At 42.8% G+C, this 14,658-nt stretch overlaps 1 protein-coding gene across 1 annotated transcript; it reads left to right on the forward strand.

Annotated features, from left to right (window-relative positions):
- Positions 1–12,412: 12,412 nt before the first annotated feature.
- Positions 12,413–13,096, forward strand: bhlhe23 (basic helix-loop-helix family, member e23). The gene has a single exon (XM_040153595.1). It carries the CDS (start codon positions 12,413–12,415, stop codon positions 13,094–13,096), a length of 684 nt encoding a protein of 227 aa, XP_040009529.1.
- Positions 13,097–14,658: the final 1,562 nt, after the last annotated feature.

Here is a 14,658-nt window from a genome sequence, read left to right on the forward strand (position 1 = left end):
GATTCCAAGATGAGAGAGGAGGAGGGGAAGCTCTGAAATGAGAAAAAAAAGGGGGGAATTAGATTTGGTGTGAATGGATCAAATCAGTTGTTGGATCTTTCAAGGTAATAAGTGAAGAATTTAAAGGAGAGATCTTCTAACACATTAGGGTGAGACATAGGTTAATATGTTTTTTGGGGTTTTTTTTGTCTGTCATTTTTGAGTGTGAGTGCGTGTGTGCTAACATGGGGCAGCATCTCTCATTTTATGTGCCTGATTTTGGAATCTAGGTCAGTGTGGTGAATTACAAACAATCTGCATCCCTCTGCACGGCTACAGTGAAACCTTCCAATGAAGATTCATATACATGCGCACGACACCCACACACAACAAACACATACCCACAAAAGCACATCAGTCAAACCCTAACAAATATAATCCAATTTTAGATATGAGCATTAGTACCTCAAAATTCTCAAAGATTTGAAAGAGGAAAATATTAAAGGAATTTCTATTAGGCCTGCTGACAAAAAAAAAATAAAAAATGATATGGGCCTTTGACAAATGAGGGCATTTTTTTCACGCAGCAGTTCAGTGCAGGAGAATGATGAGTGTGACACCAGTGTGTGGGAATGAGTGGGATTTGATGGAGTCTGCGCTTTGCTGTAGAAGCACTCTTGGTTAATGATATGCCTCTCTCATCCAGCCCGAGTCTCGGCTCCCCTCCCGTTCTGCGAGCATGGAGAGATAACGAGGGAGCAGACAAAACTTCACACAAAGAGGAGAGGAATCCGCACAATGCACGATCTCAGCCTTCACTCTGAGAAACTTTCTCCTCTTCTCCGTCTCTTTTCTCCTTCGTCTGTTTCCCAACAGTCTTCAAATGCTTGTTCAAACTTGTTCACATACGCCTACTGATCAAGTAGGGGACAGCTGCACATGTGTAACTCAAACGTTGGAGGGCTCTCTGGAAACTAGTCCAATTTGAATGTAGTGTATAAACAAAACTGAATTTGAGTGTAGCTCAAGGCTGGAACAGCAGTAGGGTGACGGAGACACTTTGAGTCCTTGACTCATAACTATGAGGAGTGTTGGTTTGTGAACGTGTCTGCTGCTTCACTGCGAAAGTTCCTGCGTGCGCACTCGCCTTGCACTTTTGCGTATGCGAACGTGTACTCATGCATGTACGTGCGACTCAGTGGGACATAGGCTCGTCCTCCTCTAGAGCACCATGCTCTGATGGATGTTAATGTGGACTGACGCAGGGGTGTCCCCGGAGGGAGGAAACACGGCCAGGGAAGGGGAGAGGGAGGAAGGGTGTGTGTGTGTGTGTGTGTGTGTGTGTGTTGGGGAGGGGGATTCATTCCTCTAATCCTCTCCCTTCTTCACAGAGCTGGAGCGGGGAAGAGGCACTGAACCGCCCAATGAATAAATAAAAGCCTCAACCCCCGCCTCCTCCCCTCCCCTCCAGCCTGAAGCCCTGCACAGGAGCTCTTAAAAGCATTTTAACAAGAGAGTCACTTCATTAAATATGGACTTCCTGTCTGCAAAAACCCTAGAAGGAAAACTCTGTGTGACTTTTCACATTGTGAAATATGGGGGAAAAATGTGAGGGTGGAGGGGGGCATGGATGGGAGTTGGAGGCAGAGAAAAAACTATTGCACAGAGAGACAAAGGAAGAGAAATATAGCAGAGTTGGAAGAAAAAGGATAGGCAAAGCGAGATAACAGAGGAAGTGAGGTGGAAACTGGCCAGGACCTTTCAGATCTCTAAATTTGCAGAGCACACATCAGGTCAGTTTTGCATTCATAGTTTCCCTTTTTTGTTTGCATATTATAACAAATGTCATAAAATCATTAGAGAAGATGAAGAAGAAGATCGAAGAAGAAGAAGAAATAGAAGATAAATATGCAGAGGGAAGCAGCTATAGGAAGAAAATGGGTTCTGCTCTGAGATCAGCTCAATCACATTCAAAATTCAAAGGCAGTTTGAAATGACAGTTCCTCAGAAATTTGAAGTTATGTAAAATGTTCAAATATGAAAGCGTCCTTTGTATTTTTCTCAGGCTTTGCAAGAGTGACTCTGACTGCCTAAGTTCAGCTCACTGTTGCATTATAAATAAACCATTTGTTATGAACAGTGGTGTTTGTGTTCAAACAGAGCGGCGCTAAAAGAGAATATATCACCTCTGAGCCGCTTTCACCCAGGGATGCTTTACAAGTAAGTTCAAGTCAAGTGTTAAGTCTTTTAAGTTAGAGTCCACGTCATGTCTGAAGTCTCCATATTGGAGCACTCATAACAATGTTTGTATTTCTAGAAATTTCACTGGCCATTAATAAATAAAATAAAATTACTTTAATGTCAAGTTAAAACTGTATTTTTCAGATATATTTTTTTGTTTGTTTAATTATTTGAACCTGGAGATAAATTTGGAAACTCCATGAGGAAACACATTCAGAGCCACGTGATGGAGAAGACAGAAAAATATTAAAGTTAGTAATGATTAGAAGTAGCTCTTATTTCAGAGAACTGAACTGTTTTGTATTTGTAAGCTCGAGAGGAATAGTTTGCCTTTTTGAGAAATATGCTTATTCATAGATTTTTTGCCTAGAGTTAGATGATAAGATTGATAACTCTCTCTTGTCTGTGCACTAACTAAGCAACTGTGACTGTTCGCCAAGAAAAATAAAATCTGGCAGTTTTTACATTTTTGGTTTGCGTGCAGGTTAAACAAAAAGACATACAGCATGTAAAATAGTGAGTGTCAGAGGAACTGGAAGGTGTATTTTGAACTTTGGACAGAGCCATTTCCAGTCTTTATACTAAGCAATGCTAACCAGCTCCCACACCTAGCTCTATAGTCATTGCCCAGACATGAGAGTGGTATCGATCAAACTCTCTGCAAAAACCCAAACACATTTTCCAAAATTACTATCTATTCCTCTGTAACTGAAAGATTATTAATTAGCAATATTATTAGTCCCAGTGTGATAAATGGACAACTGAAATAAAAGATATCCAGTCTGCGGCAAGCAATGCTATCTTACAACTTGGCAAACTCTTCAGAACCTTTCAGAGGAAGATATTTCACATACGTAATGACTGTTAAAATCAAATATACGTTAGCAAATCCTTATGCAACAAATCTGACATTAGCCTACAGCAGGAACAGTGATGGCATGAGCTCATTGCTGACACTAACAGCCAAAACTGGACATTTCAACCCTGTCTATTTGCAACAGCAAATACATTTTGCAGGAAAAGTAACTGTGACCAGGTTACATTTTCGATTAACGTAATGAGGATTTGTTGTTAATTTACGTATTTGGCAAGTCACAAATACGTTGTTACTGAACGTATCATTAAAATGTTTACAGACACATATTTGTTTTTTTCCAAAATATCCAGTCTTGCAGTATATTATGCACTTGAAGTGACTACAGCATCAAAAAACGATCGTGGTCTGGCTTAATACAGAAAAAGTTCACAGTGTCTTCGGATGCAAAGTGTTTATTAACATGTAACGAAAAACCACGGTATTTCCCAGATCTTAATAAAAGTGCTTTTGTAGTTTAAACCTCACCACAGGTGGGACTCAAACCCTTGTCTCTGGTGTGACAGTCGCGTGCATTGATTACGTTTTTTCTTACAGACAGGGTTGGATGTTCTTCTGGATGTGTTTTCAAAAGCCCCACAAAGGTGGATGTCGATGCAGTGTCATCTGTTTTGTCCACAGTCTCTACACAACTCAATTATTTTCAGCTCAAAATCTTTGACGGTTTTTATTCCAAATCTACTTTATGGTACAGGTCTGTCACACTGGAGCCAGACAAGCTTGATGCGTGTTGTTTCAAAGATGTGTTCGTTCAATCTCACAGTAAAAAGTTAAGCAGCTTTGACTTCAAGCTGCCATAGCAATGTTTGGAAGATCTATCTCTCAAATGTCATTATCATAAAACATACAACAGGTTTTGCAAATCTTTTTGCAATTTGAGTAAAAGCCCCCAACTTGGATGCATCACCACTGTAATTTACCAGTTGTGCAGAAGATTTCTCTATTTTTCATTTTCTGTCAATATAAATGCTTTCACTCATGTTCTTGCTTGTATGTACGTGTGTGTATCTCTATGCTCAGTAGGAAATATCCCCACCACTTCAACAGAGTTCTTCAGTCCGAGCCTCTCATCACCTTTGGCTTGGATGTGGACTGGGAGCCGGATATCATGTTGTTCAGGAAAAAGTTCTTCACAATCCTAATGTTAGTCAATAAATTAATTAATTACGATTAATTAATTAATTATTTTTTGTGTACATCTTCTGAGGTTGATGCAAAAATGATGGACTGCATGTTTGTTGATTAACATGTATAAACCAATATCATAACCAATTTCCACAAGTCTCTAACTGAATAACATCCACATTCACATTGGCCATCTTCATGCATTAGAGGGGACCTACCACGATCAATCCATGCATCCATGCTCAATTACTGCTTAAGCAAACTTTAATTTGACTTCCTAGCAAACTCTTTTCACCTGTTCTCACATTTTACTGCTTTTTACTCAGTGAGCATTTTCTGCTCTTTCCACTGTGATGAACATTACAAATCCCTCTGCTCAGTTCAGGTACATAATCACTAATTTTATAGCTGGCTAATTTATTTTCCTAACCAAGGCGGTTGCGTCACCATTACAATGCACATCAGTACAGGCATCAGTAAGGAATCGCCTCACCGTTACGTCACTGTTTACGACTGCTTTTAGTTCAGTCTGTCACTGGTACGAATTGTTCAATTCAATATACAAAACATAAGCACTGATTATCAGGTCAACGGCTAGGTAACTACCTGTCTGCAACAGTTACCACATCAAGACTGGCTCTGTGGCTTTTGCTCTCTTAGTAAGCTTTCACACAGGAAGTAGCACACTATATCAAAGCTGAGCTGACACCTTCAGTTTAAAGGTGGATATTACAAATCACTATGTTGATTACATTGTTTAGCTGCCTTCAAAGACCTGCTTTAGTTTGTTAATTTTTTTCTAAGATAAGTAATCACATCACTATTCAAATGCACTTCACCACGGGACGTTTGAGTGTTATGTTACCTCGGTATATCCTGGTCCCAACCTCTAAATATATCAAACTTTAATTTTTTTATTGGGTGTTGTAAGATTAGGCACTGTGCACCTTTCAGACACAAGGGTGCGGGGCACGCTTAAATTATGTGATGGTATGGAGTAGATGTAAAGAAATTTAGTGCTTCATTTTTCTTCCAAAAAATTAACTAATTGGCTACATAGAGCTGATAAATTATAAAATCAAGAAGTGTTTTACTTATTATTGTGATTAATGTGTTGGTTCAACTTGTGTGCTATTTCTCCAGTAAATAAATAAAAAATTACATCAGCTTGTATACATGTTGTTTCATGACAGTAGCAGAAAAAATAAATGAACTGGAGACAATAAAAGTATTTTAAACAACAGTATCTATATATCAACCAAACTTCAGCATTGAGCAAACAAATTCCTTTTCAAGTACAATTTGTACCGGGTCTGGGTTAGTACATACAGTCTCCAGGAAGTAGCCATATGCGAGCGTTCTAAAGTCCAATACTGATGAAAGCTCTCACCCTCTTCTGCCTACTTGTTTTTTCTTCGTTACCAAACTAACTGACAGCCATATACATGAAAGCATTACAACCTTAAACAGTGTTATAAAATCAATCAGTACTGTGTGACAAAGTTTAATTTGCTTTAAGCAGTAGGGAACTAAGTGATACGTGTTTTCCCTTCGGGGCTTGCCATAGCTGTATGCACTTGCTGCTGCGACCATTCAGTATTACAAACCCATATTCTTGACTCGACCTGACTTGACTTGGCGGCTGCTGGTACCAGCTCTCTTACAAGCTCTCATACATACACTCGACACTTACCGACTGCAGCCTGTATAAAGAGCCCGCTAGCGTCGGGACTTGCGCGATTTTTTTCATGTGCCAGAATCAGGCGGTAAATTCAGTGCCTGTTAGCCTGCGGATACTATTCCTGCTTGCCTGCAGACTTTGGCAAGACTTGCTGCTGCTGTTTCGTTGGTAGTTACACATCTGTTAGTGCCTGTAGTGTTAGTAATTGTGTTGCATGTTGATTCAAACACTTTTATCGTCTCCAATTCATTTCTTTTTTCTGCTACTGTCATAATACAACATGCACACAAATTGGTAGATTTTTGTTTGTTCACTGTTCACAGCCGTCACAGTGAGTAAAAGACTTAATGATTTCAACAGCTTTATGTAGCCTAAGCAACACAACACTTAGACATCCTGGCACTGACTTCAGTGTGGTCAGTTCAGCTTGAGGATTCGATGTTAAAGGTGTACATGTACTGAACATCTCTGCTTTCGACAATTCATTACATATGGAGCTGAGTATCGTGAGGCTGGTGGGTCTCCCTTTGTTTTTCACAAAATGTTTTTCCCAAGTTGAAGCCGGTGCACTGCGGTAATAAGTAGACTCTGTGCATACTCATAATTCTTAGGTTAGGTAGCTGTAGAGATTCATTTGACAGCTGAGACCACAAAGCTCACCTGTGAATTGGTTTGTGCATTTGTGGCATTCTTTTAAACATCCTATGTAGACTTAAAACAGAGGCACCTTCATAACAAAATCATGGGAAATCCAAAGTGGGTCAGAGTAAAAATATCTTCAACAATTATTCATGGGACCCCGCCTGTCTCTGCCATACCTCCACCCTGTGAAAAATCTGCACTGCAGTGAGGGGAGACAAAATGGAGAGGACGAGATAAGGAGTATGGGGAGACGTGGAGGAGAGCGGTTTAGGGTGAAAAGAGTGAAGACAGAGCGAAGAGTGGGTACTTTGTTTACTTATTTTGGCCTGGCTTGTGATGAAACATGGTGGCAATGTGCAATGCACAAAGAACAATGTGCAATGTGTGCCGTGAACACACATCCTTCGATGCTAAACTTTTCCAACATTTGCTCCATCGTCGTCAGCAAACCTCCCACCAAACACCAACACTGTGCCCACCATTGCAAATGACTGCCAAGACCGGCTGAATTAAACATTTACCACACTGAGCCACAGTTATCTCATGTAACTTTACGATTGTGGGCGGGTGGGTGGGGGGGACTTTGCAAAACAGAGACTTTGTGAAATCTCTCCGATTGGGCAGGTGCAGAGCATCGTGTCCTGCGATTTTTGACAGCGCTGGGATTTTGGAGACTTTGGGTTGGGCGCTTGGGGTTGAATGAGCGTGAGACTTGGGTTTGTTTCGTTCTTTTGTGAGTGCCTATACCAAAGAGCATCATGATTGGAGCAATGAGTAAAATCAAGGGTTGTGATTGGTTGCGAGGAAAAACTAGATTCCAGTGCAGCAGAAGGGTGTCATGGCTGCCAGGTCCCTGTAGGTCTGCACTGTAAATCCACACATTAATCAGAGTCGGCAGGGAGAGATCAAAGGAGCCTGTTCTATCTTTACTCAGAGCAGCACTTTGATGTGTATGTGTGTGTATGTGTGGTGTGTGTGTGTGTGTGTCTGTGTGTGTGTGTGTGTGTGTGTGTGAGAGAGAGAGAGAGTGTACATGTGAGAAAGGGGGAGAGAGTCAGACAGAGAGAGTGGGGCTCAAAATTAGGATATGAGAGACAGCCTGGAGAGAAGACCCTCATGTGTGGAGCCTGCTGGGTCTTTCTATATACAACATATTAGCAATAATCAAGATCTGGTGTAACTTTGAATATAAACACCCACTAAAACGCGTACACTGCTCCTAAAAATGCTCCCGTTCCACTGTGTCCACGGGAGCATGCAGACAGCAAAATGAGCACACGTGAGGATGACAGTGTCAGGCCGACGCAGCCCGCGTGCGGCATGGATGCCTGCGACCGAATCTGGACGCATGCATGTATTTATACACACATTTTTTTTTTTTTTTTTTTCCAATATGTGCACACATGCATTGTTCCTGTCAAACATGACGGTGCCACCAAAAGTCCCACCGACAGAAAAATACTTTCATGCCCCCTGGTGGTCCTCTCCTGTCCCTGCAACGTAGTTCCTCCTCCCGGCGCGCACTCAGTCGCAGCCGAGTGTGCTATGCCACAATTGTGTGGCAGGTGAGCCTGCAGTTGCCATGGCGACGTGGAGCTGCAGCACGGGCCCTAAAAGCGTCGTGTATTATTAGTTGGTGTGTTGACACTTTGGCATTTTCTGCCATCTCTGGGAATCAGAAGCTTTTAGTGCTCAGTCCTCCAGGAAGAAGACGGCGACCGCGCGCAGTGCCGTGGGTTGAACACTAGGGGATGTGAATCACAACGGACTGAGAAGTGAAAATGTGCCGCTGGACACTTTTCTTACTCTAAATCAATAATTAAAAGTTGTTGTCTGCTTCTTTTTTTTTTTTTTTTTTTTTTGAAGCTTTGAAGCATTGAAGCTTTTCTTTTTTCTGCATCTTGTTTTCGAATAGCTATTTTAACATGAGCCATTGTTAGATTATTATGAATAAATACCCACTAGACAGAATTAACAACACTAGATCGCCAAAAAAAAAATACACCAAGAAATAATAATTGTTTTTACTGATTTATTGCACAAATAGTGTGCTGTCCGTTATGAGTCTTAAGGTGTTTTGTCAACTCATGGGCTTTTCTGCCATCTGCTGGCCAACGTGTTGTATATTCACCTTTGGTTATGAAAGGGAAAATCGTCACATGGTCCAGAGAACTGTCTTCTGGGGGTTGAAACTCTGAAGATGTTGTATTGATGCATAACTGATGAAATAACCTTGTGTTTGTCATCAGTTGTCATCAATAAAACACCTGTTTTGTGAGACGTCGAGGGTTTTAACCCATTGAGCAGCAGTTTGTGCTTCAGTGTTTCACCTCTAAAATTCTTCCTCCTCTCCTGTGACATCTGAGTTAAGGAGGATCTCACATAGAGAAATGTTTGATCCCAAAGGCACATCGACGTTAGTATGGCAGGGATCTTGTGAAATTCTGTCTGATGTTGCATTTTGATGTCAAAGGTCAGAGGCTGCGTGTTTTAAAAAAAACTGAATATAGCTGCAGGAGACACTTCAACCTGCAGAAAATCTTTATGCTTTTGTTCTCGGTTGTTCTGTTTTGTTGGGAGTAATAGACTTTTTTTATGGACGGCATTTTGACATGTCACAGTGAGAAAAGCACAGGTGTATAAAATAGAATTAGCAATGGATGAATTCCACGTAGCTGCTTCAGTTTCGGGGTCCTGGTGTTGTCCGTGCTGGCTCACTGTCACACTGTCATGTCGTACTGGGACTCTCTGATGTTACTAGTATCACCTGTGATTTTCCTACTGTGACAAGTCAAAATGTCTGCTGTGAAAAAGGCCCATTGATGTTTTTATGGAGTGGCGTTTGTGTATTTTGTAACAGACCAAAATACATGTTGGTGTCAATATTTGATAAATTTCACATATTTTTGTTTTAAGTTTTTTAGAGCTTTTTTTATTTATTTATTTTTTTTTACATTAGACAGTCATATTGATGATGGTTGTTTTTTTTTCCTCAGTCACTGTTTATGTGTTTACTTTGTGGTTTTACGCCATGCTGGTTGTTTTGACTAGTGGAATCACAACTTTGTTGTCACCTATCTGGTTTTTCATTGAGCATTTATTGATCACTATTGGATGAATGCTTTCAAATTCATCTTTCGTAGCTCTTTGGTTATTAACTCCCACAATTTTGACATCATTGCTTTGTGTTTTTCTCCAGTCTGTTTCACTGCTAGACTGTGTTCAGCACTGGTGAACACACACAAACAGGCAGAAATTGTATTAATTGCATTAAAATGCATCAAAAATGAATTACCGTTGAAAAGATTTGACCACAATTACTGTTTAAATCATGAATTAATTTAATTACAGCCCAATGCACTTTTCCAGGTCAGGATGTCATGTAAGGTGCAAAAGGATGGTGCAAAGTATACTGTGTTATACTTTAAACCTCAATTAACCACGGCTGAACAATCAAGTCAGTCTAAGCTAAGAACCAATTAGCAGCATGTGTCAGTTTTAATAAAAGTCTGGTAATCATCATTTTATTTCATTAGTGGGTTTTCAAGGCAATATGAGGAAACATGTACAGGTGCAAATGTAATGAAAAAATAGAAAAGACAAAAAAAAAAGCAAAGAAGAACAGTATTCACAAATGGACCCTGACTAGCACTGACGGAAAGACACTTATTAAAATGTTTGCTTAAAGATCCTCACTAGACATATGTTAAGACATATAAAAATACTCTGCTTTGAATAGTAATTTGTGTCTTATATGGTTTTGACAAAAAAAAAACTTCCATCGACTACTTAATAAGTCAAGTTTCCAAATTACACTTGTGGAAGCCGCATATTGAACCACAACTGGCTTCCAGACTGGTGGAGATGTCCCGAAGTCCTGGTTGCAGGTTCACACTTTAAACTCAGATTTAAGGTGAGCGCAGAGAAAATATTCCTCCCCCAGCAGATGAAGGTGAAAACGACATTTTCGCGTCAAACTCGGTATGTATGTGAGCCTTTCTGCAATTCCGTGAAGTAACATGAAGCAAAACACGTTTGCTTGTGAGTGGAGGTGGACTTTTACAATAGATACGTAACACTGCAAACAGCCTGAAGAATAACCACCGAATGAAATATAACCCCCCCCCCCGAAATTCTCAACAACAACCTCACCGAGTTGGTATTTACTGGACTGTAACAGTTTTTTTTTTTTTTTTTCTTAGCTTCTTGCCCCACAAGGTGGCAGCATCACCTCAGCAATTTCCCCAAGACCGTACCAGTACCAGTGCAAGGGGGGCGACTGAACTTGCAGAGAGTCGCACGGAGACTCCAGCCGCAGACTGTAGCAGTTTATCACACACGAGGCTCCGTCACACCGTAATGCTCCGTGCTGCACGCGCAGGGGCAGCCCCACCTCCACCGTTAGGTGCCATTCCCAGGTGGTGGTGGTGGTGGTGGCAGTCGGGACACCCTTTCCTTCGCCTAGGGAAAGAGGACGCCCGACGGTATTGTCCGTCTGATATGTCAGCTCATTGTCTTCGGTCTGATTGGAAGTCTTATGCAATGGTTTACCGATTCCCCGCACTTAGCTGCCGTAGGGATTCATTCAGCAGTGAATTGACGGTGGCGTCTCGGTTTCACTTTCTGTCCTCTGTGGCACCACCGTGATCTGATTCCCTTCTTTTCTTTTTCTAAAGTCTCTGGAATTTTTCGGAGCAAAAGCCTATACACGGGCCTATAATAATAAAACAAAATGCATTGATACTAGCCTATAGTTTTCATGAGGGCTAGGGCCCGTGAAGTATCGAATTAAGCGACGAAACCGAAGCTATTTGTCTTTCACCAGTCACTGTCTGGCCAGTGTGAGATGCTGCATTACCTGCAAAGGGGACTGAGTGTTGCTCAGCCCGCACGGTGGGGGGGTGGTCAGGGGGCACCTCCTCAATGGGCTCGCTGTTTCCGGGGTCTGGGGCAGACCGAGCAGAACAGGTCGCACGGTCAAACCTCCTCGTGACACTGACAGGCATCCTTATGTGTCACTCTGCGCCCCTACCTGGTCCCCCCGCTACTTTTTCTTCTTGATCTAGACAGATATCTTCTCTAGACAGCCGGGCACTTGTTGTCCAGCCTCCTGCCTGACACCGCAACATTAAGGTTTGCACCGGGCTCCTGTTGTCTGTGCTGCTTGTGGCCTGTGCATTCTGTGGCATAAATAACGGTTCGATGCCTCTCCCTTCAAGTTTATTGAAATGAGCTTTATTAAATAAAAAAAAAAGGTTTTAAATAGGTTGTAAGATAAGAGCAGACACCACGGTGACAGACACGGCTTGGCCGCGTGTCAGTTTGCGTCGCAATTATCGCGTTATGATTGAAACTTGGAGCGGACCCGCGCGCTTCCCGAGTTAATTAAAACGCCCTCCTGATTGGACGAGCAGATAATCCCCGGCGGGGCCTCGCGCCGCTACTAACTTGCGAGCAGGTCAGAGCGCGAGTCACAATCTGCCCAAGGCGAGGGAGGGCGAGAAAGACGCGCGAGAGGAAAAAAAAAAAAAACCGGGCGTGAGAGGAGGACACGAGCGCTCCGGTCTCACCGGGCACAGTGCGAGAAGTGTGGTCGAACGTGGGCTATGCGCGCAACAAGGGGGGAGCGCAGCGTGCAGAGGAGGTGAATGCATGTAGAGGCTCAGCTTCAGATACGCAGCCTCCTTCTTGAAGAGTCGCGGCACTGACAGAGGGAAGGAGTGAAGGAAGAGAGAGGAACTCCTCGAAGCAGCAACTCTCGGAGAGAACTACGTGAGTACACCCTGCAGACTCCAAAACAAAAGATAGGATAGAGGGGGACAAGCGGAACAGTAGACTTTTGTTGGTCCGAATCTGCTCCGGTAGAGAAAATGAATGTCAGCGATGAGAACCTGCTCAAGTCCATCAGCAACGACGCGCTCCTCGACCTGACGCAGCGCTACGGCCAGTCAGCCTTCGGGTTCGGCGCTGGCCACGGGGCCGGCAGTCCCGGACGGTACCCGCTCACACCGGCCACCGACTTCCTCTCCGGGCAGACGGCGAAGTCCAACGAGAGCGGCGGGGAGCACACGAGCGACGACGAGGACGGCTTCGACTCGCTGGAGTCCCGGAAGAGGGGCTCGTCGTTTGGGGACGACAAGCCCGGGGGGCCCCTCGCCAAGAAATCCAAGGAGCAGCGCTCCCTGCGGCTGAGCATCAACGCCCGGGAGAGGAGGAGGATGCACGACCTGAACGACGCACTGGACGGCCTGCGCGCCGTTATCCCCTACGCCCACAGCCCCTCGGTGAGAAAACTCTCCAAAATAGCCACTCTCCTCCTGGCCAAGAACTATATCCTCATGCAGGCTCAGGCTCTGGAGGAGATGAGGCGGCTGGTGGCGTATCTGAACCAGGGACAGACCATAACTTCACCGATCCCTACCGCCCTGGCTCCATTCGGACAGGCTGCCGTCTACCCTTTCTCGGGCTCTGCTCTCGCCACCTGTGCCGAAAAGTGCACTACTTACTCCGGGACACCGTCGAGTCTCTTCAAACACTGTAACGACAAGCCTTGATTTGGTTTCATTCTCTTTCTCGAACTTTTACCTGTACTGCACCCATGTCGGTCTCTCTCCCAATAGTTATTTTTAAATCATTCTGTGGAAAATAAGAAGATTTTAGTCGAATGCATATAATCTTAAAATATGGTTAAGTAATTATAATGCAATGTTTTAAATCCAGATTTCACAAATACTACATAGAAAAACGATCAGTTTAGGCCTTCTCATAGGATGAAGTCAAAAACCCAGTCACTTTCTCTCTCGCTCGTACTTTACAGAGACAACAGGCCATGTCCAAATTATAGGTTTTGGGTCGATTTTGGAAATGATCTGTCATCAGCTCTTATTTGTAATCTATGCAACATTCAACAACAACAATAAGAAAAGCAGCAATGCCAAGAAATGCGTCCTAATCTCGACATTTCGATTTAATAGAGGAATTATGAAAGGACTTCCTTCGACTGACTATGCTGATGCTATACCGGAAAAAAAAATCAAACGTGATGTTGGCTGATAGGCTATATTTTCTGTAACGATGTGTTGACAATTTTTTTTGTTTGTTTTTTTTTTTTAATTTTTAAGTTATTGCACATCTCACATGATTGTATTGTACAACTGTGGAATAATCTCTTGCTCCAAGCCCGGCTACACTGATGGTTCTTTACAGCCTATACACCGAGGAAGCGTTTTGGTTGTGTTGAAACATGGATTTCATATATTGTTTATATGTCTTTATAATTAAAACACATATCTATGCTTGGGGCCGTTTTGCTTCATTTCAGCAACCATTTCCCAGCTTTTAAAACTCCCATTAAGCACACATGTAATAACATATATACACTAGAATGAGTAATGCCAGCCACAGCTGCATACGACACACATCATTTCCATTATCTAAAACACTTTTCTTTTGGCGTATAAGCAGGTTTTGGACACGTAATAAGAGTTTAAAAACAGCTACTTTTTAACGAGTGACTTTTTTTTTTTTTTTTAAAGGGCTGTGATTAAAAATAGCTAAAAAGCAAAGATGACCAGTAGAATTAGGGGCAAATACTCAAAAGAAAAATCTACAAAATCAAGCAGCCGCCTCTCACGCTGCTAAAGTGACTTCCAGTTCTCGCCCTCCGACTGGCCCTCCTAAAAGGAGTTGGCAACTTTCTGTTCCTACATGAGAAGCCTCTGACATGATGAGAGAAGTCTAAACGAGCGCAATGGGGCTGGTGAGGCCCGTTTGGCACGCAGCGGGGTCGGTGGCGCTGAGGGGAAGGGCGCAAGAGCCGCCTGGGGCACCCAGGACCTGTCTCTGGGTATTTGCGTGATTGCAGGCTTCCTTGCCGGGCTCCCATACCCTGGACAGCTATTAACACGATTTCAGCTCCTGTCTCCCTGCTCGACTTAATTCAATGAACGTCACAGTGCCAATTTTCCTTTGCAGGTTGGGGAGTGGATACATTTAGAAAAGCACCTGAAAATAATGTCTGAAGTGGTCATAGTGGGGTGATATTTATATTCCTGAAAACAAGTATCTGTGTGTTTTCTTTTTCTCTGGTTGTCTTTATTTGCCCGACTGCAGTCAC

The sequence above is a fragment of the Xiphias gladius genome, chromosome 18, assembly GCF_016859285.1.
Source record: "Xiphias gladius isolate SHS-SW01 ecotype Sanya breed wild chromosome 18, ASM1685928v1, whole genome shotgun sequence".
Classification (NCBI taxonomy): Eukaryota; Metazoa; Chordata; class Actinopteri; order Istiophoriformes; family Xiphiidae; genus Xiphias; species Xiphias gladius.

What these genes read in the sequence shown, in the direction of transcription:
- bhlhe23 (XM_040153595.1), top strand. Translation starts at nt 12,413, where the DNA reads ATGAATGTCAGCGATGAGAACCTGCTCAAGTCCATCAGCAACGACGCG.